General features: G+C 39.9%; 1 protein-coding gene and 1 long non-coding RNA gene across 7 annotated transcripts in view; both read left to right on the forward strand.

Annotated features, from left to right (window-relative positions):
- Positions 1 to 24,557, forward strand: part of LOC132126686 (band 4.1-like protein 1) — a 342,878-nt gene that overhangs the window by 192,345 nt on the left and 125,976 nt on the right. For all 6 annotated transcript variants that reach the window (XM_059538113.1, XM_059538114.1, XM_059538119.1 and 3 more), the window contains one exon: positions 24,314 to 24,532. In XM_059538113.1, coding sequence (XP_059394096.1) covers positions 24,314 to 24,532 — 219 coding nt within the window. The remainder of the gene's footprint in view (positions 1 to 24,313; positions 24,533 to 24,557) is intronic.
- LOC132126759 (uncharacterized) lies at positions 736 to 3,281 on the forward strand. The gene is made up of 2 exons (XR_009427445.1): positions 736 to 1,335; positions 3,118 to 3,281. It is a non-coding gene; the product is annotated as an uncharacterized LOC132126759 (long non-coding RNA).

Genomic DNA, 24,557 nt, shown 5'->3' on the forward strand with positions numbered 1-24,557 from the left:
TTCACCTTTCATGTAACCGACATTAAGAAGCCCTTTACTCGCAGAGGGATACTGTCAACAGTCTCTTCGACCCACTTGGGTTCGTTGCCCCTGTCATCATTGAAGGGAAATTCCTGCTACGAGAACTCTCAGGTGAGACTAGTGACTGGGATTCTCCCCTCCCTGAAGACAAGGAAGAAGCATGGAATGCATGGAGGAGATCCCTACAAGATCTCAAACAGCTGGAGATTCCTAGAACATATGTTTATACTACTCTCTCTACAGCTCTGAGGAAGGAACTCCACATTTTCTCTGATGCTTCTGTCAAAGCGATTGCAGCAGTGGCATATCTTAGTGTCATCAAAGGCGAAGGAGCATGCCACACGGGGTTCGTATTGGGGAAGGCCAAATTAGCTCCGCAAGCTGCTCATACCATTCCCAGGCTGGAACTAGGAGCTGCGGTTTTAGCTGCAGAGATAGCAGAGATAATCACAAACACAGGGTCCTGTGTTTACTGAATCAGCTATCCGCAATGCAGGGTATTGGATTGTTGGTGTTAGGAAGCTTATCAACAGCATTGTACACAAGTGCATCGTATGCAACAAGCTTCGTACGAAGGTAACTGAGCAGAAGATGGCGGACTTGCCCATCGATCGCCTGAGCACTGAACCTCTCAACGCTTCAAAGCCGAAGTAAATGGCAAGAGGAACGACGAAATCTAAGAGAGGGCGATGTTGTCCTTCTTAGGGATGCTCAAAGTAAGCGCAATGAATGGCCTATGGCTCTTGTGACCAAGATTTTTCCTAGCAGTGACAAAAGAGTCAGAACGGTTGAACTAAGAGTTGCAAGGAATGGGACAATCAAGACATTTCTCAGACCTATATCGGAAACAGTTCTGCTCATGCCAACGGAGGACTGATATTTGTGAGGTCTTATGTGAACATTCTCAGGTTACATGGTGGTATCTAAACAATACCAGGCGGGGAGTGTCATGACACACATTTGTTTTTTATTTGCTAGCACCATCTTGTGGCAGTTTGGTGTTATAACAAAGAAATTGATTATTGTAAACCATTTTCTTAGTGGTTGGTTTAGGTCATGTGACTCTTGGGTTAGAAGTTAACCAGGAAATAGCCGCTGTGTTCCAGTTTTCTTTCCATGCGGTGGGCCAACAAGTCATCTCTCTGTTTTCTTTATGTTTTTGTGCCTCGGAAAGGCTTTGCCTGTAAGTTTATCTTTTTTCAGTGTTTGCATGAACGTGTATATAAATATTTGTAATTCATTAGTTTGAGTTTAAAAACGAGCTATTCAACAGTGATGGCAATTTGTTTATAATTACACTAAGAAGAACTGATTGTAGCTAACCCTCTGGGCTTCTTCGGGTCAAAAAAGACCGAAACCATGTACGTTTTAAATTTTTAAATTTTTTTGCTTCATCGGAGGGGGATGAAACTTGGTGACTTTTGTTGTATTACCTATGTGAACACACAAAAAAATCAAGGAGATGATTCTGATATGTTAAAGGGTCGTAAAAAAAAATTGCACACTTAGCTTCCTACAGGTCAAAAATGACCCACATAGGAAATGAATGGGAAATACAAGAAAATCCGAAAACTCAGAGAAACTTTGGTGGTACAAACTACAGATCAGCCACTGTGCAGAAAAAAAGTGTACAGCAATGAAGGGGTGACACTCTAAAACATCAAGAGTGCAAATAAGACACCCTCCCCCCCACACGCACACACCCACACACACAAACACACACACACACACAGAGAAATTAACTGGTAAGACTGAAACAGCAAATTTTGCTATATTTTACTATATAATCATAATAACTCCAAAACTATAGCAAGGAGAGTCAAAAGGTAGGTATCGTTTGAAAGAACTCTTTTTAAATTTTTCAAAAATATAAATTAGATTACATTTAGACATTGTCCTGCAGAGAAATTGCGGATAAAAGACAAAATATATATATAATTTGTATTATGATTTTGCATATCTTTCTTATTTGTCATGGAATAACTCAGGAAGGAAATAAGGTAGGAGGAAAATTCTTTTTTAGTGAAGTCCCCCTACATGTTAGCTGCATCTGGATAAAAAATAATAATAATTTGGATAAAGGAATCAAAAGTTACAGCATTTGGAACAGAGATAGCCTTTTTGTACAGTCTTTGACGCCCCCTCATGGGCAATTGTTTCTCCATGAAGAATATCTAGTCATAAAAGCAATAGATTATGTTAATTTTAGGCTCATTGTAATTGTAATAATATGCTGTAAAAAATGAAGTGCCATTTTCAATGATCTGTGAATGTTTCATGAGCTGTATGATGTTTTTGACACATTGCAGTACATTATTTTATAGATTATGAAAAAAAAAGAAATTGTATTTATCACCAAATAACTCAGCAATACTTAAGATTTTTTCAAAGTGGATACATTCACTGTAAAGGTCATACCCTAAGCTTTCAAATGACATCAACTTTGTGTTAATCAAGGCAATATTTTTGAAAAATATGGTAATGAATATTTTCGCAGCTAGGTGGCGCCTGCTGGCGGTACACTCGGTTTTAGAGGGATTACTCAGCACTCGTTAAGAGTTAATAAATGTGATTAGATGCATTAAAAAGCTGAGATCCTAAGCTTTAAAATGATATATAGATTGTGTTGTTCCATTCAGTGGTTGCTTAGTAATTCGATTTTTTTTCTTTCCAAATGGGAATAAAAAAAATAAATAAAAAAAAGCTATGGCAGCCTATAGGCGGTTACAGGACATTACACACATTTATTATATTTTAAAGCCACTGGATGGCGCTCTTCTCACTTGAATTTTTTTTTATTTTAGGCCTGCACTCTATTTTGATGTGCAATGGTGCATTTATTGAAAAAAAATTAAAATTAAAATAAAATAAAAATATATATATTAATTCTAATGGAAAAAATTGCTCATAAAAAATATATAATTAATGCAAAGTATCATAAAAATCTTTAAAAATTCTAAATAATATACAAAAAATATTATTGAACAAAAATATATTTGATTGGTTTTCCTGGGAAAAAAAAAGTTACATTTTTAAGGCTTCGGTCTTTTTTGACCCGGAGGAAGCTAAGTGTAACCCATTTACGAAGAAGCCCAGAGGGTTTTAATATGTGCTCAGAGAATATTTGTAAACAGCGGAAATTCATTTGTGTTTATTTTGAGAATATTTTGTAACAAGACATTTGTAATCTTTGTATATTTCAGCTTTACAAAAAAAGAGAAAGAAGAGGAAAGAACAAAACAGTAAAACTTTCAACTTTACTACTGCGTCTGCCCTTTTCTGACTCCTGTTAGCTATCTGTCAATGTTGCGTAGATGGAACATGCATCTAGGACAGAATAAGTAATATAACATTAAGTATTTCCACAGGCTTATTACTCATATATAAACACAATAATCAGTCAATTACAGGCCTAAGGCAATACTGTACTTTTTCACTTTCTCTTTTAAAACATATTTATAACACTTCAAAACACTTCACGCACAAATCTTCTCACTGCGCTCGCAACCTCGCGTCCTCTGGTTCTTAAATGTTTAAACTGACAAAGCTTAAATGAGTTTAGTTTAAACACAGATATCAGCACCCAGGTGATGATGGAATAAATTACTGCTCATATACAGCATTTGCGTTGAACAAGAGTGAATGATTTGTCCAGGGGTTTTTTTTCCTCTCATGTTTTTTTAATGTCTGGGATGCCAGAATGCGCATGCATCAACAGAAACATTTATTAGCTGAACCCTGTTTTTTATGTGCCATTTATAGCTAGCCATATTACAGATGATATTACAAATGCTTTGTCAGATTTAAGTTGAAGCGCGTGCCGAACCGTGTGTGGTGAACGGTTCGGTTTTTTTCAGCGAACCGTGCCACACCTATTACCTCAATAATCAATCAATTACAGGCCTGAAACAATCATGCCCGAGCAGATGGATATTAGTACATCTCATCACACCGGCACCCGTGTCTAATCAGTTGTATTGTCTGGTTTTCAGTCTAAAACAGTTGCGTCAAGTATAAATGTCTCGTCTGTTTTGGGAGGTAAAGTGAGTGAAAAGTTATAAAGTGAAGTGACATTCAGCCAAGTATGGTGACCCATACTCAGAATTTGTGCTCTGCATTTAACCCATCCGAAATGCACACACACAGAGCAGTGAACACACACACACACACTGTGAGCACACACCCGGAGCAGTGGGCAGCCATTTATGCTGCGGCGCCCGGGGAGCAGTTGGGGGTTCGATGCCTTGCTCAAGGGCACCTAAGTCGTGGTATTGAAGGTGGAGAGAGAACTGTACATGCACTCCCCCCACCCACAATTCCTGCCGGCCCGGGACTCGAACTCACAACCTTTCGATTGGGAGTCCGACTCTCTAACCATTAGGCCACGACTTCCCCCACAAAGGTGCGTGCGCAGTCAGCGGAGGCTCGCGGTGCGGTGCCAGGCGAAAGTATAAAGAAAGCGGTTGTTTTACAGACATTATATGTAAACTATAGGCTATTTGATTGGACAGATATACCCCTCTCCCTCCCCTAGACACAATTTACTACACACAATAGGCTCACACATGGTGCATTTTAAATTAATAAATAATAATGAATAAAAAAAAAAAATCTCAGATTTTGAAAAATCTTCTCGATCGACTTAAAATGCTTTCAAGATCGACATGTCGACCGCGATCGACGGGTTGGTGACTATGGGCCTAAATGAACTAACCAAATACCTTGATTGCATGTTACCATGAAACTAAAAATATAATTTGATTTTTAAAATGAACAATTCCTGTATAATGGGAGACCAACCTTTATATCAAACATTTTTTAGTTGTCCATATATGAGCAATGCGAGAGAAGTTCTGTGCCAGAGCACACAAAGTGGATGGGCATGCAAAATTTTTAGAGGGGAGGAGGCTTTTTTCTTTCTAAAAGTAATTATCAGATGCAATGAAACACAAAACATTTAAATAGTTAACAACATAGCCTATATTAACCCACAGTAACAAATTTTAACCAATTCATTTGTTAACCCACGTTAACAAATTTTAACCGATTAATTGCCTACATTTGTTTGCTAAGTTTTTTTTTTAAACACAATTAAAAAATAATATACATTTTTGAGAGGAAAAAAGAATGTCATTTATAAGTTGCATTTTATTCCATTCAGAAATAATAAAAACAGGCCTAATAATGTTATAATATACCAATAGGATATTTTTTGTTCCCCGTGCGTTACAAAAAACCCTTATAACCAAGAGTTTCGCAAATAACTTTAACATGCGACTAGCTTGCATCTAACCCTGCAGCCTGGCAGCCCTGCGGTGGTGGTAAATGCAGCACTAATATGCATTTTGGTTGTCCACCTACTGTAATTTGAATTGTTGCGGTGAGCAAGGGTAATTGTTCAGCCAGACCACACCAGCTCCAGCTTTCAAGTTGCCCTGTTGATTGTAAGAGCAGCTACCGTGGGCATCCCTTCACACACATTCTCTTCAAAGTGGTTTGTCACTTGTGGTTGTGACAGTTCTTTGGGTTCTGCTGATGTGTATGTGCTGTGATTTGACTGGCTGATGACATGTTTCAATGTCAACTTTCTGAGCACCGATGTATTTGGATAAAAGCTGGATGGCCCACACAGTGCAAAGAAAAGCTTTTTTGCAGTCTTATTTGCATTCTGGGGGAAGCAGCGTTTTCATAAGCAACCACTCGCTTGTCTTTGTCGTGGAGCTGGTACAGTCCTGAGGCAGTGATTGGAGAATCCAGCGTCCAGATAGAATTCCTAGAATGCCAGGCACGGAGCAGAGCACAGGTGCTGTTTAAGCTGGCTCATAGTTGTGTCCTGGGCTTCCGTCCAAATAAAGGGTTCATTCTTTTTTAGGAGGGAAGTTAGTGGTCATGCGATTTCAGCATAGTTTTCAGTGAACTGTCTTGAGTAATTGCACACTCCCAGAAAGCTTCAAAGCTCGGAAATGGTAGTGGGTGTCTTTGTTTTGAATTGCTTGGGTACTGTTAGACTGTGGTTCGATGCCATTTCGTTCGACAAGCAGGCCAATATAGTTCACTATGGTTTTAAACCATTGTCCTTTGTGGTGGGTGATTTTCGCTCATGCTGTTGCCAGCTGGTTCAGGACGTGATTGATTTCTTTGAGGTGGTCTGCCACATTTGAGCTTTTCAGAAGAACATCATCCACATAAACGATGTTGCCTCTCAGGGCATGCTTTGTTCAGGAAAATATTGAATTCTGATGGTGAGTTGGCATAGCCAAAGGGGCACCGTGTGGAGGTGTATTGTTGATTGTCAAACGTGAATGCCAGCTTGCATCAAAATCCTGAGGCAACGAACAATGTGGCAAAGATCATTGAGCCTTTGATTTTGGGAATCTCTTGGTCCAACTGAGTCAAAGGCCATCGTGATAAGGGTACCCGCTGGTTTAATTTGCGATAGACAATGGTGGGCCCCCAGAACGTGTAGGGTGCAAAGCTAACCCCAGGGACCCGGACGCAGTCAGGGTCCTGGGCTGGACAACAAGCAAAAACCGACCATGATGGTTGGCTTATGGTATAGTTATTGTAGAACCTGACAAATGTGGACAGCGAGGCCCAACCGGCCGCTGCACAGATTTCTGCAATAGACACGCCACTAGACCACGCCCATGAGGAGGCCATGCCCCTTGTGGAGGGTGCTCTACCTCCTATCGGACACTGAAGCCCGGAGGATGAGTAAGTGAGAGCTATCGCGTCCACTATCCATCTGGATAGCCTTGGCTTCGAGACCGAATGATCCTTGGTGCGGCCTCCGAAGCACACAAAGAGCTGTTTCGACTGTTGATGAGGAATGGTCAATGTAGTTCAACTCCTGATAATCCTGAGAAGTAGGAAGCACTGAGAGAACAACAATCTAGTCTCTGTATGAAGTGGAGAGAACCTTCAGGACATACCCGTGCCTTTTCTTAAGGACGACCTTGGAGTCGCCAGGCCCGATGGAGAGCACCTGTAAGTCTCCTACTCATTTAACTGATGCAATTTTCAGTGACAAAGAATGCAAGTTGACAGTCTGAATCGGTTTGAAGGGTGGCTCTTTGAGGCCCCTAAGAACCATGGATAGAGCTAGTGTGGGAAACGTGAAGGGGTGAAGAGGGTTCAGCCTTCTGGACCCCTTAAGAAAATGAACACCCAGGTTGTTTTTAACCACAGACAGCAACATAGACTTTAACGCCTTTGCCGTAAAGATTGGCGACGGCCCCAGATTATTACTGTTATTGTCTGATACTCACTTTCACAGCATGTTAAACATCACTCTCTTACTGCGGGTGTTGCTGTTGGACAGTGTTTTCTCTGCTTCCTGTTGGCCTTGCTGTAGCTGATCGTAGCTCCGTGTAGCTGTTTTTTTTTCTCTAGAATCTTTATCTTACTATCACTCTCTGTTTTTTAAAGTGATAAAATATAATTTAATTCACACCATATTTCTGATATTATCGATCAATCTTATCAGATTAATTTTGATCGTTCACTTTTATTTCATATCCTTGAATGCAGTACACCTGCATTGCGTTAGCATTTGTTAGCTTGTCATTAGCGTTTTCATTCGAATCTATCGCTGTTTTCTTTTCTCCTCTCCTCTCTCTCGCTCCAGTTTTTCACAAGTTCTTCAAACAACTGTGGTAAGAATATTTCATCAAGCACGGTGAGTAATGGCTTCTCCTGCTATTGTTATTTGCACCTCTTGGCACATGTACAGTTTATCTATCCCTGTCGCAGATGAGGGATTCACATGTGATAAATGCAGGGAAATAGTTAGGATGACAGAGAAGATTTCAGAATTAGACACACGCATCCAAACTTTAAATGAGGACAGTAAGAATGTTAGGGCTCTAGATACAGCTTTGGATGTGTCTAGCTCAGGGATTCCTGTACATTGTTCGGTTCCGGCAACAGAGCCCATGCAGCAGGGCAACTGGGTGACAGTGAGGCAGCATAGTCGTGGGTCAAAACACCACTCTTCTGTTCCGATCGAAACATTAAACAGGTTCTCCCCACTCAGTGATGCACCCACTGAGAAACCTGATGAAAGTGCTCTAGTTATTGGTGATTCTATTGTACGGAACGTGAATATAGAGACACCAGCCACCATAGTCAAATGTTTACCGGGAGCCAGAGCGCCTGACATCTTGGCAAATTTAAAAGTGCTGGCTAATGCTAAACGTGAATATAGTAAGATTGTTATTCATGCCGGCGCTAATGATGTTCGACTTCGCCAGTCGGAGATCACTAAAAATAACATTAAAGAGGTGTGTGAACTTGCAAGAACGATGTCAGACACTGTAATATGCTCTGGTCCCCTCCCTGCTTACCGTGGTGACGAGATGCATACCAGATTGTCATCACTCAATGGCTGGATGTCTAAGTGGTGCCCACAGAATAACAAAGGTTTCATAGACAATTGGACAAGCTTTTGGGGCAGACCTGACCTGTTTAAAAGAGATAGTCTTCATCCCTCCCGGGGTGGTGCTAGAGCTGTAGTCAAGTCCAGCTTTGTCGAGTCCAAGTCAAATCCAGGTCTAGTCGAGACCGAGTCCAAAGAGGTTCGAGTCCAAGTCAAGTCCAAGTCCAAAAGTTTCGAGTCCAAGTCAAGACTGAGTCCAAATGAGAGGAAAAAAGTTCCTCTTCAAGCCACATACTTAACTACTGATAATGTATGTGATGTGAGAGACAGCATATCTCCTCTTCTAAGAAAATAATTTTACATTACCAATCAAACAGCCGCGCTGCGCGTCTCAGTCTCTCAAAAACCAAACCAGTTCTCTCTCAAGAGTAGGCTTATAATAGGCTTAGATACAGATACATTTTCTACTTGTCCTACATGTTTGCTTCTTTATCTTTTGCTGGTTTGAGCGGCACATGCACTTTTGTTTAGTGAAGTTCACCAAACATTAAGACTCGCTTAAAGAGTTAATGTAATGAAAATGTGTGCATTGAATTAATTCAGTCATGTCAAATGATCACTAAACGTTTGTCATGACATCTCTCTGCCTGCATGATAAATATTATTTTAGAAATTAATAATTATTTTAGTTTAACACGACATACTTGTTCAGTGATAACAAAAAAAGGTAAAAATCATTTTTATCAAGTAACTGTTCGACGTTGTATCCGAATGCAGATACGAAAAATGTTTTGATTGTTACAGATACATATACTGGCTATTACATGAAACTTTAAATATGTATTGTCATAATTATAACGTTTTTAAAATTTACACATGTAGGCTAATTGTTGCATAAGGCTATACATTAATAAGCGTTTATTGATAAAAAAAACTATTTAATGTGTTTTCATTTACAATAGCATGAACCACGAGTAGTCGAGTAACTAAAGCATTTTTTTAAATAAAAAAATCGACTAGTAAAAATCAGTAGTCATGCATGAAAGCTAAACCAAGATGGAGAAACAGCTGATCATAGCAGTGATGAAAAATGGTGGACGGCTGTTGGAGTTAGACGTGTGTGTGTCTTGCTCCCGCCCAGCATGATATCTTCACCTATTTTCATAATCCCCACCACGTTTTTTTTTTTACTCCGATTTGTTTAGGAACATACTACGGTGTTTTCTTTATTTTATATCATTTCTAAACAGTCAAAACAACATAAGATGGATCCGAAACCGGAGGCTTCAGCAGACGACGACACAGAACTTAGCATGGCGTCAACTGCTAAATTACTGGAACAGAACAGCGACCGTTATACTTACTGAATCTAAGGTGGTGGTATTTTTGAGTACCGTTTACATGCAGTTTACAACAATTACTGTTCCACAGACTGACGGAGATGTTTTCCTTCCTCTGAAAAATGTCGGTCCCCACAGGTTTGATGTAATTTTCCAAAATAGGTCTGATGTCATGTTCTGTTCTGTTCTGGTTATGAGATCATTCGCTAAATGGGGAGTTTAAATATACTGTACGGGGAGTTAAGATACATAGTATAGGAACGCCTATGCCGTTTTCTATAAAGCGTGTTTTGCTTGGATTATGTTGTGCTCTCTGGATTTGGGATTTTTTTCTATTTACTTTTTAATGTTTTTTTTTTTATTTTATTTATTTTTTATTATTATTATATACACACGGTTCAAGGTTTCAATGGTTTTCTATATTGTGAATGACTAATAATACTAAGTCAAAAGAAAGAGGGCTAAGAATTGAATTCCAGTGTCAAAGTCGCAAAATACTGTCACATCTACAACTTCTTAAGGCTGAGATTGTATTCTTACAAGAAACACATTTATGTTCAAAAGACGTTCTTCGCATTAAAAGGGCTTGGATGGGCCATGTATTTCATTCTAAATTCTCTCAGAGGTCTCGCAGGGCAGCCATTATCATCTGTAAATCTGTCCAGTTCGAACCTGACACCACTATATCTGACTCGACTGGGCATTTTGTTATAGTTACTGGTAAACTTTACAATACTTCTGTCATACTGGCCTCTGTATACGCCCCTAACTGGGACAATGACGAATTTTTTATTAATTTTTTTTCCAGTTTACCAAATTTCAGTAACCATTATATTATTATAGGTGGAGACTTTAACCTAGTGTAGGATGTTTGCTTAGATAGATCCTCTACAAAAAAAATGACCTTGTCTAAATCGGCGAGGGTGGTACTTGATTGCTCATCTCGACTGGGTCTATCGGAACCCTGGAGATTTATGAATAACCAAGATAAAGCTTTTTCCTATTTTTCCCATGTCCATCATACTTTTTCTAGGATTGATTTTTTCCTGCTAGATAATAAATTACTACAGGATGTTATATGCTGTACATATCAACCTTTGGTTATCTCTGACCATGCTCCGGTGTCGGTCGATATAAATTACATGTTTAGACCTTGGAGATTTCCTTCCGTTAAACTGTCAAATAATTCATTTACAGATTTTGTAAAGTCTCAAATTGATTTGTACTTTGAACTTAACTTAGTTACAGAAACTAGATGCAATCTATGCATCTTCCCCCTCTTCCTCCTTATACACAAAATGTATACAGTTACTTTCAGAACATGATTTACTAATGACAACGGTGACTGCTAGACAGCTTCTAGACAGCTTCTGGGTGCCCCTATTACCGAAGCAGAGATATTGGTAGCAATTGGGTCCATACAATCCAATAAATCTCCAGATTAATATAAAATTAATCTGCAAAAAAGTGAACTATACCCTGTAAACCCTGCAGCTAGAGAACTTTCGTTCAAAGAACTTTTCCCTTCAAATTATCCATGGTGGGTTTCAAATATTTAGGGATATTCTTTACTAATCTATATGATCAATTATTTAGCCATAACTTTTTACCTCTTGTTGATCGAATTAAGGGGGACTTGACAAGGTGGTCCACACTCCCTTTGTCCTTAGCTGAACGTGTTAGCCTCATTAAAATGGTCACTCTCCCTAAACTACTTTATTTTATTTTTTTCAGCACATTCCCATTTTTATCACTAGATCTATCTTTAAAAATTTAGACAGCACAGTACGGCCATTCCTTTGGGGAAATAAACCACCACGACTTAAAAAATCTATTCTTCAACTTCCCAAGTCAAAAGGTGGCCTGTCTCTTCCAAATTCCCAGCACTATTTTTGGGCGTGTAATATTAGTAAGATTTCTTACTGGAATAACCCCCACTTACCCAAAGATTATCCACCCTGGGTTCATACTGAATCTTCTTCAACTAAATATGATTTACGTTCTGTTATCACTTCGCAGCTTCCGTTAGTAATCAGCAAAATTACTTCCAATCCAGTCGTTTCAAATTCACTTAGAATTTATATTCGGTTTAGAAAATGTTTTGGATTACACAGAGTGTCTATACATATGCCTATTTTGAAAAACCATGCTTTCTCACCATTTTGTTTGGACTCTGCATATCGTATATGGACATGAAATGGTATACACTCAGTCAAGGACCTGTATGAAGAGAGTGTGTTTACATCCTTTTCTTCCTTATCTGCCAGGTTTGACCTACCCAATAGTCACCTATTTAGTTTTTTTCAGACGAGACACTTTGTGCAGAAACTGTTCCCTCACTTCCCAAATCGTCTTCCAGAATATGCACTAGACAGCTTCTTTGATCTGAAACCCAATGATAAACATCTTATCTCACTCATTTATGACTTGATTAATACTTTTATACCTGATATTTCAAAGCGTTTCAAAGAGATTTGGGAACTGGACCTCTCTATTCCTATTTCAGACGAACAGTGGTCATACAAACTATATCGAGTGCACTCATCATCAGTCTGTGCCAGGGATGGTTTGATACAATGCAAGGTACTTTACACAGCTCACTTGACAAATGCACAATTATCAAAAAAATTTCCAGACAACGATGCTTGTAACCGTTGTAAACAAGCTCCAGCAGATCATGTGCACATGTTCTGGTCTTGCCCTCAATTAGTAACCTTTTGGTCCAATGTGTTCGACACCCTGGGAAAAGCACTTAATGTCGAACTCAGTCCCAATCCATTGACAGCTGTTTTTGGTGTTCTACCATACGCCACTTACTCTAGTCCCATTGCTCAAGTGGTTGCTTTTACCACTCTGATAGCTTAAATGGATCCTTAAATGGAGATGTGCCACTTCCCCTACTCATAATAGATGGATACAAGACATATTTTTTTACATTAAATTGGAGAAATTAAGGTTTATGCTTCAAGGTTCCCTTAAAGCCTTCAGTAGTACCTGGAATCCCTTCCTGAACTTCATTAAAGGCCTGCTTTGTCCCTCTGATACAGATTCGGATGATACTTAAGAAATGCCTCTCTTAGTACATTCCATAATGATAATTATGAGAAAATATTATGCATCCGTGTTTTTTTTATTTTATTTATTTATTATTATTTTTTTTTTTTATTATTATTATTATTTTTTGCTTATTATTTGGTTAAGGTTTGGGGTTGGATACAGTAAAAACATTTTGTTGTATATTGATCAGTTTGATGTAAGTTTATTTTACGCTGTCCTGACAAAATGCCAATAAAAAGATTGGAAATAGCTGATCATAGATTTTTTTAGTGCTGGAAATCCATTTATTCTTTGCTGAAACTTCTGCGTCTTCATGGAGAGCGGGTCATGGTTGCCTAGCAACAGCAGATGCCACCGGTGCGCAAGCGCAGACTACAGAGTGCTTTGAAAAAAAAAGAGAAAGCGGCGCACCTAGCGTTTTCCACACATTTTCAGTCGCAACATCATGCAAATTTTGCTGGACTCGGTCGAGACCAACGAGAACATTTGGCGAGTCCAATGGCCAAGTCCGAGACAAGTCTGAGTGCAAACGCAATGAGTCCGAGACAAAACACATAATCGTACAAATACTTAAATCGTGCATTTATTAGCTTCTTGTTTCAGTGAAGAAAATGTCACTTTAGCTTAGTTATCACGCATGATGAACCATGTGACGTGAGATGATTGACAGGTCTGACGCAATTCAGGAAGAGGAGACACATCTACAACCCGAATTCCGGAAAAGTTGGGACGTTTTTTAAATTTTAATAAAATGAAAACTAAAGGAATTTCAAATCACATGAGCCAATATTTTATTCACAATAGAACATAGATAACGTAGCAAATGTTTAAACTGAGAAATGTTACACTTTTATCCACTTAATTAGCTCATTTAAAATTTAATGCCTGCTACAGGTCTCAAAAAAGTTGGCACGGGGGCAACAAATGGCTAAAAAAGCAAGCAGTTTTGAAAAGATTCAGCTGGGAGAACATCTAGTGATTAATTAAGTTAATTGATATCAGGTCTGTAACATGATTAGCTATAAAAGCTTTGTCTTAGAGAAGCAGAGTCTCTCAGAAGTAAAGATGGGCAGAGGCTCTCCAATCTGTGAAAGACTGTGTAAAAAAATTGTGGAAAACTTTAAAAACAATGTTCCTCAACGTCAAATTGCAAAGGCTTTGCAAATCTCATCATCTACAGTGCATAACATCATCAAAAGATTCAGAGAAACTGGAGAAATCTCTGTGCGTAAGGGACAAGGCCGGAGACCTTTATTGGATGCCCGTGGTCTTCGGGCTCTCAGACGACACTGCATCACTCATCGGCATGATTGTGTCAATGACATTACTAAATGGGCCCAGGAATACTTTCAGAAACCACTGTCGGTAAACACAATCCGCCATGCCATCAGCAGATGCCAACTAAAGCTCTATCATGCAAAAAGGAAGCCATATGTGAACATGGTCCAGAAGCGCCGTCGTGTCCTGTGGGCCAAGGCTCATTTAAAATGGACTATTTCAAAGTGGAATAGTGTTTTATGGTCAGACGAGTCCAAATTTGACATTCTTGTTGGAAATCACGGACGCCGTGTCCTCCGGGCTAAAGAGGAGGGAGACCTTCAAGCATGTTATCAGCGTTCAGTTCAAAAGCCAGCATCTCTGATGGTATGGGGGTGCATAAGTGCATACGGTATGGGCAGCTTGCATGTTTTGGAAGGCTCTGTGAATGCTGAAAGGTATATAAAGGTTTTAGAGCAACACATGCTTCCCTCCAAACAACGTCTATTTCAGGGAAGGCCTTGTTTATTTCAGCAGGACAATGCAAAACCACATACTGCAGCTATAACAACAGCATGGCTTCGTCGTAGAAGAGTCCGGGTGCTAACCTGGCCTGCCTGCAGTCCAGATCTTTCACCTATAGAGAACATTTGGCGCATCATTAAACGAAAAATACGTCAAAGACGACCACGAACTCTTCAGCAGCTGGAAATCTATATAAGGCAAGAATGGGACCAAATTCCATCAGCAAAACTCCAGCAACTCATAGCCTCAATGCCCAGACGTCTTCAAACTGTTTTGAAAAGAAAAGGAGATGCTACACCATGGTAAACATGCCCCGTCCCAACTATTTTGAGACCTGTAGCAGAAATCAAAATTGAAATGAGCTCATTTTGTGCATAAAATTGTAAACTTTCTCAGTTTAAACATTTGCTATGTTATCTATGTTCTATTGTGAATAAAATATTGGCTCATGTGATTTGAAAGTCTTTTAGTTTTCATTTTATTCAAATTTAAAAAACGTCCCAACTTTTCCGGAATTCGGGTTGTAGCTGCGTTCACTGTTTGAGCTCTTCAGATCGCATAATTCAGTGAAAAATGAATAAAAATGTTTTTCTGTATGACGAAATATTTTACTAACATGATAACTAATCATTATTTCTCCAAATATGCGCACTATTGGACTAATAGGCCTGGCGGATGCTGTATTTTTTATGTATTTGAACATTTTTATGGTATTTAAATGTTGTGTGAGTATAATGATTTCTATTCAAAATAACGATCATTACAGATTAATTATTTTGCACTCCTGGCATAAATTAAGGAATTTATGTCACTGCAAACCAGTTTAATCATAAACAGTGGTCAAATATCGAAGCTGGAGTCTTAAACCTTTCTGAAGTTTCTAAAATGATGCTCAGATTGTCCAGAAGTAATAGTGTGATATTTTGACGAGTAATGAATTTTGAACAACAATAATCTGTGATCTTTGACGTGAAAGGGGTTAAAAACAATCCAACAGATGTCGCTGTGTGAAATTACAATTTGTGCCTTTACTTCTCTTCTTCACTCCTCAAAGTAACAAATTCTAAACGGCCGGCGGCATAAAAAAAATGTCAAAATGAGTGCAGTAAAAAAGAGAAAAGTTGACTCTGAATGTCGAGCATTCAATAAAGAATGGACGTCAAAATATTTCGTCACGAATGTCCGCTCAAAGGTGATTTGTCTGATATGTCAGGAGAACATCGCTGTCTTTAAAGAATATAATATTAGCAGGCACTTCAATGCTAAACATGCTAATTATGCCGTGAATTTCTCCGCAAAGGAGAGGGAAGAAAAAGCCACGAGATTGTCCTCCAACTTAACTGCCAGGCAGAATATTTTTACCAAGCAGTCTAATGTCCAGGAGTCAGCAACAAAAGTGAGCTATATGGTGTCACACAAAATCGCCAAACACAGCAAACCGTTTTCAGATGGTGAGTTTGTAAAAGACTGTATGGTAGAGGCAGCTAGCGTGCTGTGCCCTGACAGCAAAAGTCAGTTCGAAAATGTGGATCTGTCTCGCCATACAGTTACTCGTCGCATCGAGGTTATTGATGATGAGCTGACATCTGCATTGCTAAAAAGGGCCACCGATTTCACATACTTTTCAATAGCGCTGGATGAGAGCACTGATATTAAAGACACTGCCCAGCTGCTTATATTCATCAGAGGTATTACTGACACATTTGAAATAGTGGAGGAGTTTCTTGCGATGAAATCAATGAAGGGGACGACAAAGGGTTCAGACCTCTATGATGCGGTGTCAGGATGCATGCAGAGAATGAACCTACCGTGGGCGAAGTTACTGAACGTGACCACTGATGGCTGTCCAAACCTCACCGGGAAGAACACTGGGCTATTGCATAGGATACAGGACAGGGTGAGAGAGGATGACCCCAACTCAACTCTGATTTTCTTGCACTGCATCATTCATCAGGAGGCCTTGTCTAAGTCGGTGTTAAAGCTTGATCACGTCACCAAAACTGTGGTGAAACTTGTCAATTTCATCACGGCCCGGGCGCTTAACCACCGCCAGTTTATCCAATTGTTGGAGGAGAGTGAGGCAGAACACACTGATGTCCCATACCACTCAAACGTCCACTGGCTGAGCCTGGGCACAGTGCTACGCCATGTGTGGGACCTGAGAGATCAGATAGGGGTGTTTCTGGAGAATGTCGGGAAGGCTGGTGACTTTCCAGAACTTGAAGATTCTGATTGGATGCTTGACTTTGCATTTGCTGTGGATTTAATGGGCCATTTGAATGACCTCAATCGGAAGCTGCAGGGGAAGGATTTGTTCGTGCACGAACTGTATTCCTACGTGTGAGCATTCAGAGCAAAGCTGACCCTGTTTTCCAGACAAATGACAAACAAGAGCTTTACACATTTCCCAACTCTCGCCACAATGAAGCATGTGCCATCCCGACTCACTGTCAAATACACCACTACACTCGAGGATCTGCACACTGAATTTAACAGGCGTTTCTCTGATTTCGGAAAAATTGAAAAAGAGATGGAGCTGGTCTCCGCCCCCTTTTCCTTTGACAGCGACCAAGCGCCTCCGGAAGCTCAGCTTGAGTTGATTGACATGCAGTGCGATCCCACTCTCAAGGAGAAATTCGCCTCGTCATCATTGGACAGGTTTTATGGTGCATTGAACGAGGGCAAGTTTCCTAACATGCGGAGGCATGCGCAAAGGATGCTCGTTTTATTCGGGTCCACGTATGTATGCGAGCAGACTTTCTCTGTAATGAACTTTAACAAGTCACGCTACAGATCACGACTAACCGACACACACCTGTCGTCCGTGTTGCGCATCTCAACATCGAACACAACCCAAGATTTCGGTGACTTAGTAAAGAAAGGCGACCGTCTCAATTGTTCACACTGAGTTACAGAACACAGTTAAAAAGCTCTTCATCTCAGTTGCATAGGCCGAAATACATTTTTCTAAAGTAGGCCTAGCCAAAGTTCCATTAAGTTACCCTTGATTGATGATGTTATTTTTACAACATTGTTCAGTGTCATGTTGCCATTTCTTATGCATGTCCCGTAGATAGTGATGATACAGCTAAATCAAATTTTAATTTTGTGAGATGCATAGGCCTATATAGGCCCTTTATATCTTTCAAGCAAACATACGTGTGATGAAGTTGATCTGCACTTAAATTGTGTTCTATTTTATAAAAGATTTTAACAAAATATGTGAAAGAGATTACAAAAAAAATTATAATCACAACTGAAAACTGAAAATGTTTTTCATTCAGTGATGAAGGTCTCCCTCTGATATATAGCTTCAATTAAATTTGATAATTCCAAGCCAGATTGCCTGAAGTCTGTATGTTAATGTAACTTGCACACATACATTTGCAGTTTTGTTAATAGTTTTCTATCTTAAATAAAGCTACAGCTGGTATGAATGACAGTTGAACAATATGCATGGTAGAGTCTAGGAAATTAATCCTTGAAAGTAAATCCAGTTATTGTAACCTTAGAGTAGCCTAGGTCAGACCAGCCTAGCAAAAATAAGTATCAGGCCTTGAAATAGGCTGTCAAAGTAACTGTAGAGTAGCCTTATACATATTTGCATTGCATTAATTTGTACCATTTAATCATGTAACTATGTTTAATTGCAATTGTCCATAGTGTGGCCCTCCGTTTACTTTGCCAAAGTAACTGTGGCCCTCAGACTAAAACTGTTGCCCACCCCTGCTCTAGAAATATGGCAAATAGTTTTAATGTTTATACTTGCAACAAGTGTTGACATTTCCCAACATCACAGCAGTAATGACTTTATGAACTACTTTACTTCTAAAATCAATACTTTTAGAGATAAATTTGTAGCCATTCAGACGTCAGCCACTGTATCGCATCAGACAGTGCACCATAGACCCCCTGAGGAACAGTTCCGCTCATTCTCTACCATAGGAGAGGAAGAATTATTTGGCGCCTAAACTCTGGAATAACCTACCTAACATTGCCCGGGAGGCAGACCCACTCTTGCAGTTTAAATCTAGATTAAAGACCCATCTCTTTAACCTGGCTTACACATAACATACTAATATGCTTTTAATATCCAAATCCGTTAAAGGATTTTTAGGCTGCATTAATTAGGTAAACCGGAACCGAGAACACTTCCCATAACACCCGATGTACTTGCTACATCATTAGAAGAATGGCATCTACGCTAATATTAGTCTGTTTCTCTCTTATTCTGAGGTCACCGTAGCCACCAGATCCAGTCTGTATCCAGATCAGAGGGTCACGTCAGTCACCCGGATCCAGTACATATCCAGACCAGATGGTGGATCAGCACCTAGAAAGGACCTCTACAGCCCTGAAAGACAGCGGAGACCAGGACAACTACAGCCCCAGATACAGATCCCCTTTAAAGACCTTGTCTCAGACGACCACCAGGACAAGACCACAAGAAACAGATGATTCTTCTGCACAATCTGACTTTGCTGTTTCGTCTGGTCAGAGGAGAAATGACACCCCAACTGAGCCTGGTTTCTCCCAAGGTTTTTTTCTCCATCCTGTCACCGATGGAGTTTCGGTTACTTGCCGCCGTCGCCTCTGGCTTGCTTAGTTGGGGTCACTTCATCTACAGCGATATCGTTGACTTGATTGCAAATGAATGCACAGACACTATTTAAACTGAACAGAGAGGACATCACTGAATTCAATGATGAACTGCCTTTAACTGTCATTTTGCATTATTGACACACTTTTTTCCTAATGAATGTTGTTCAGTTGCTTTGACGCAATGTATTTTGTTTAAAGCGCTATATAAATAAAGGTGCCTTCACTTGACTTGATCTGGACAAACTGTGCATCAGTTGAAAGTTTAAAGACTCTAGATTCGATATTTGACCAATGTTTTGTTAAAACAATGTTGCAGTGACAGATATTTAGTAATTTATGTCAGGAGTGCAAAATAATAAATCCGTATTATGCCAAATTTTGAATAGAAATTCACCACTCCTTCATATTCAGTCATGTCAGCAGCGGTTTATTTGTGTTCACATAGACTCACGGAACAGCGTCAATAAGGATTTATAGACCAAAGATACATATCCGCGGAGATATATGGGTATATTTACTGATGTTTACTTCATATATCTTCAGACAGAATCGTAATTTCTATTCATTTTCCACTGATTTACGCGATCTGATGATAAACAGCTTCCCCCAGCGAACTGTGTGTGTGTGCAGTGCTGTGTGCTCATGCTGTGTGTCAGACAGACTCTGATTAGTCCTTCGCCTTGTCAATCTTTAGAGTGTCATAACCGGACACCGCAACATCATGTCACATGGTCCGTGTACACTTCCTGGTAGTTATTTGGCCATAACAACAGTGATACACCTCTGTACACACAAAATATCTGAATAATAAACCCACGATTACAATAGAAAAGCTTGGTATGAGATTAAATAGATATATAATTGATTGATAGAATTGATTGATTGATATAATTAAGATATATAATGAAAGAGATATAAAAATATAAATATAAAATATAGAAATATAAAAAATGTACATCGGAAAGGCTAACTTGTGCAGCGATGAAAAAGGCTATAAATAGCATATTTTTACAACAGTAAACGACCAAATTCCACCCGTGATCGCAAAGGGATGTTATTACAAACACTCGATCGGGGTTTAAAGTGAGTTTTGAGTAAAAGTGTACTAATAATTTAATAAATTGTCTGATGTAGCTTAATGCTAATGTTAGCTCTAAAGCTACTAATATCAGGTGCATTTCTTCTTCATAATGCATTTCTGTCAAAATTCACGTAAGGTTGCAAGAAAATGTTATGTTGTATTTTTATAGTAAAACTTTTGATAAATAGGGGGTAAATGCATACTGAGACTGAAACGAGAATGCAGCTTTGTGGCTTTGTAAAGCTTGAAAATACCACAACAAAGGCTGATAAAGGTGGAATAAAAACAAAAGAATAATGATAAAACAATAATGTGGATAATGTGTCATACCTGGTGGAGGTGTGAAAGACTCATTTTGTGAGAACAATAGAACCATGAATCAGGGAGTTTTCAAAGCCAAACACACATACAGAGCACACAGAAGTGTTTACATGTGAGATCTTATAGAGATGACACGTGCCATAAATCAGTCAGATTAGTCTTTATTAGGCCTTAGAAAATATTTCATAAAATTCAGTTTTACAGATTAGATTATGAAATTTTCATATGAAGCTTTGGTAGACTTGTGGCTTTAGCTACACTATGTTTATAAACTCATATCCTACATCAACAATTTTTTAATACATTTAAAAAATATGGTTTTAATATTTTTATTTTTATTTATATGTTTGAGCTTATATATCTCTATTATCATAACAGTCTGAGTGATTCTGATTCCTGACCAGTAAACTTTGAAGTGTCAGCTTTGTGAACAAATGTTGATTATGTATCTAGTCAGAAAGAATCATGAGCAGAAACCTTTTTATTTTGGGTATGTAATTTCTGTCTCCATGCCAAAAAATGAGGGGTGACTGGTAAGGGGTTAAGGGTAGAGGGAGTACGGCCCCTATCCAGTAAGTCTTGGAGGAAGGACAATATCTAAGATATGTCACACCCCTGGGTGTGCACCAGGCGGTGAATACTGACCATTTAAGGCTATAGAGATGCCTTGTCGATGGAGCTCTAGCCTGTAATATGGTATTAATGACATTCTCTGGAGGTCCACCAACTCCCATTGAGAGGCCATACATGGAGAGCCCACAGCTCAGGTCTGGGGTACCATATCGTTCTGTTCGCTTGTGAGAGAAGGTCACGTCTCAAGGGAATCGGCCATGGCTCCGCTAGCGACAGCTGCGATGGGTCCGAGAGCCATGGTTGGCTCCTCCAAAGAGGGGCTACCAGGAGGACCTTGTGGGCATCCTCCATGATTTGTCTGATGACCTGGGGGATCAGAGCGATCGGTGGAAAGGCATAAAGGTGGAGACTGGGCAATATGTGGGCCAGAGCATCCTTGACTTTTGAAAATTCATGTAATGTAATGAGAATTGTCTTCGGTGGCGAAGAGGTTGACCTCTGCCCTCCCAAAGATGTCCCAAATCCTTTGAACAGTCTGGTGATGGAGCCTCCACTCCTCCGAGGGGAGGTTGCACCGGGACAATATGTCTGCCCCAGTGTTCAGAATGCCTTGCACATGCGCTGCCCTCAGTGAGAGCAGGTGGTGCGGGGCCCACTCTAGAACGCTTTTCACTAGAGTGAATAGGGGTTTTGAGGAAAGCCCACCTTGACGATTTATGAAGGACACCACTGTCATGTTGTCCGACTGGACAAGAACATGGTTCCCAACCAGGAGTGGTAAGAAAGCGTAGAGAGCTTGACATACAGCCAGCATTTCCAGGTGGTTGATATGGAGCTTGCTTTCTGTACTCATCCAGACAACAAAGGTTGGATGGCCTTCGCACAGGGCCCCCCAGCCCATCTTGGAAGCATCCGTGAAGATGACTTTCTGCCTGCCAACTATCCCAACTGCTTCACCCTGCTTGTACCAGCTGGGCTTCATCCATGGGGCCAGGGTTGCACTGCGCGCCAGGCTCACCTTGATCATGTGGCGACCGAAAAATAATACTGGCCGCATGTAGAGCAGGCCCAGCTACAGAGCTGGCGATGCTGAGCTCATGAGACCTAGAATCTTTTGTAACTTCTTGAGCGGCAGAGCCATTCTGGTTGTGAAGGTTTCCGTTAGCTGCCCAATGGCCAGAGAGCATTCTGGCGAGACTACGGCCCTCATATGGGTCGAGTTGATAATTGTCCCCAGGAACATGATGCACTGGCTGGGGGACAACCAGCTCTTGGAAAAATTGATCCTGAGCCCCAAACAATCTAGGTGGTTGAGGAGGAGGGATCTGTGAGCCACCAGCTCCACCTCAGACTGGGTCAAAATGAGCCAGTCTTCAAGGTAATTCAGTATGCGCACTCCCCTCTGAGAGCCGCATCTATGCACTTCGTGAAAGTGTGGGAAGCCAGGGACAGCCCAAACGGAAGGACCTAGTATTGATATGTCACTCCATCGAAAGCAAATCTCAAGAAGCACCTGTGATGGGGGGCTATCTGGATGTGAAAGTAAGCATCTTTCAAATCCAGGGAAAAGAACCAGTCCCCTGGTAGTATTTGCACGAGGATCTGCTTCAAAGTGATCATTCTGAATGAGCGCTTCATCAGGGACCAATTCAGATGCCTTAAATCGAGGATGGGTTTGAGAACAGTCGTCACTGAAGGAGAATGAATCAGTTTGCCTTGGTGAAACGGCTGCTTATATAGCCCTATGCCCCGCCCCTCACCATAGGCTCGCACTGCGCAGCCGCACCATCATTGGTTCGTTTCTATCGAACTCCACGAAACAATGGTCGTGCAGTTTCACAGCATGATTGGAAAAGGCTTCAGAAATCGGAGAAAAAGGACTTTTCCCCATAGCGTCTCAGCGTAACGGCTTATGACGCAGTACGAGTGTAGTATTGAAAGGGAACAGCATGGTTTTGTAGCGGACAGTGTCACGAACAGAATGAGACGAGCCACTAAAAAAAGTTAAAGATAGACGGAAGATTGTTTATTTGAATTCTGGCACTCTCTCGTGATGGCTCGTGACACGTCATCTGATGAAGGCATAATTTAGCAATCTGCTTTTTCTTTATTTGTTTTATTTATTTTTTTTACATTTTCCATATATGTGTGAGTGTGTTTTATGTTGAATGTGGCTGTATCCGCATGATTACCATCTGTTTGAGTGCAAATCAGCACGCTATTACTGTGTACTCACAGCTATCAATGTGAACACCGTCTATATGAATAGAGTGTGATTATTGACTTTATGGCGCATCTCAATGATTACCATCTCTATAACTGGCCATCAGCACATCAGCACGTGATAATTACCTATATGACCAGAATTCATTGTAAATGCTGCATTTCTAGCAATCTCAGGATGTACTGTAACTGGCATACATAGTTAAATATTTTTTTAATTGCTCAAATTATTCTGTGTATTTTTCTAATGCTCAAATAAATCACTTAAATGATGTCTAAGTTTCTGTCTATTGTTTTATAATTGAAAAACTATGCAGAAGTATGTTTAATAACTAAAGTAGTTTGTAGAACCCTTCAATACAGTTGGTAAATATTTTTATATTTTGTTTGGGGGGGGGGGGGGCTTGGAATCAAAAATGGTTGCAGGAATCAATTTTTTCAAGGTATCTTCTTCAGATTTGAAATAGAAACTCATCAGACATGTGACTTTTAAAAATGTGCATTTACAGCATGTAATTATAAATGATCTGTTGGATATTTTTGAGCTGAAACTTTACAAACACATTTAAAGGACACCTGAGACATTTATCACATCTCGTAAAAAGGGTCATAATAGGTCCAACATGAGCCGAGCCAACATGATTAATAATGTAATAATAAACATTGCAATATGCCACAATAAACATTTTCAATTGCAAGGCATAATTACATTATATGTTTACATTTCATTGGATTACATTGTGTAAAGATGTTATCATTTGGCATTCCAACTGTCATTCCCAGCACAAAAGAGAAAAAAAAGGAAAAAAAAGAAAGAAAAATTACTGAAATGTATTATGACAGTATGTCATTCTGAAGGCTCCTCAGTTGTTGTTGTTTTTTTACAGATCATGCATTAATAACGAAGATAAAAATGACAAAATTTCTCTGTTCCAGGTACTACCTGTGTTTGCAGCTGCGAAATGACATCCTCTCTGGCCGTCTGCCCTGTTCCTTTGTCACACATGCTTTGCTGGGTTCCTACACCGTGCAGGCAGAACTGGGAGACTTTGACCAAGATGACCATGGTTCAGACTACGTTAATGAATTCCACTTTGCCCCCAATCAAACTCGTGAACTGGAGGAGAGGGTTATGGAACTACATAGAACTTACAGGTCTGAGAGATTTATTACAGACTGT

Source organism: Carassius carassius, chromosome 44 (assembly GCF_963082965.1).
Source record: "Carassius carassius chromosome 44, fCarCar2.1, whole genome shotgun sequence".
Taxonomy (NCBI): Eukaryota; Metazoa; Chordata; class Actinopteri; order Cypriniformes; family Cyprinidae; genus Carassius; species Carassius carassius.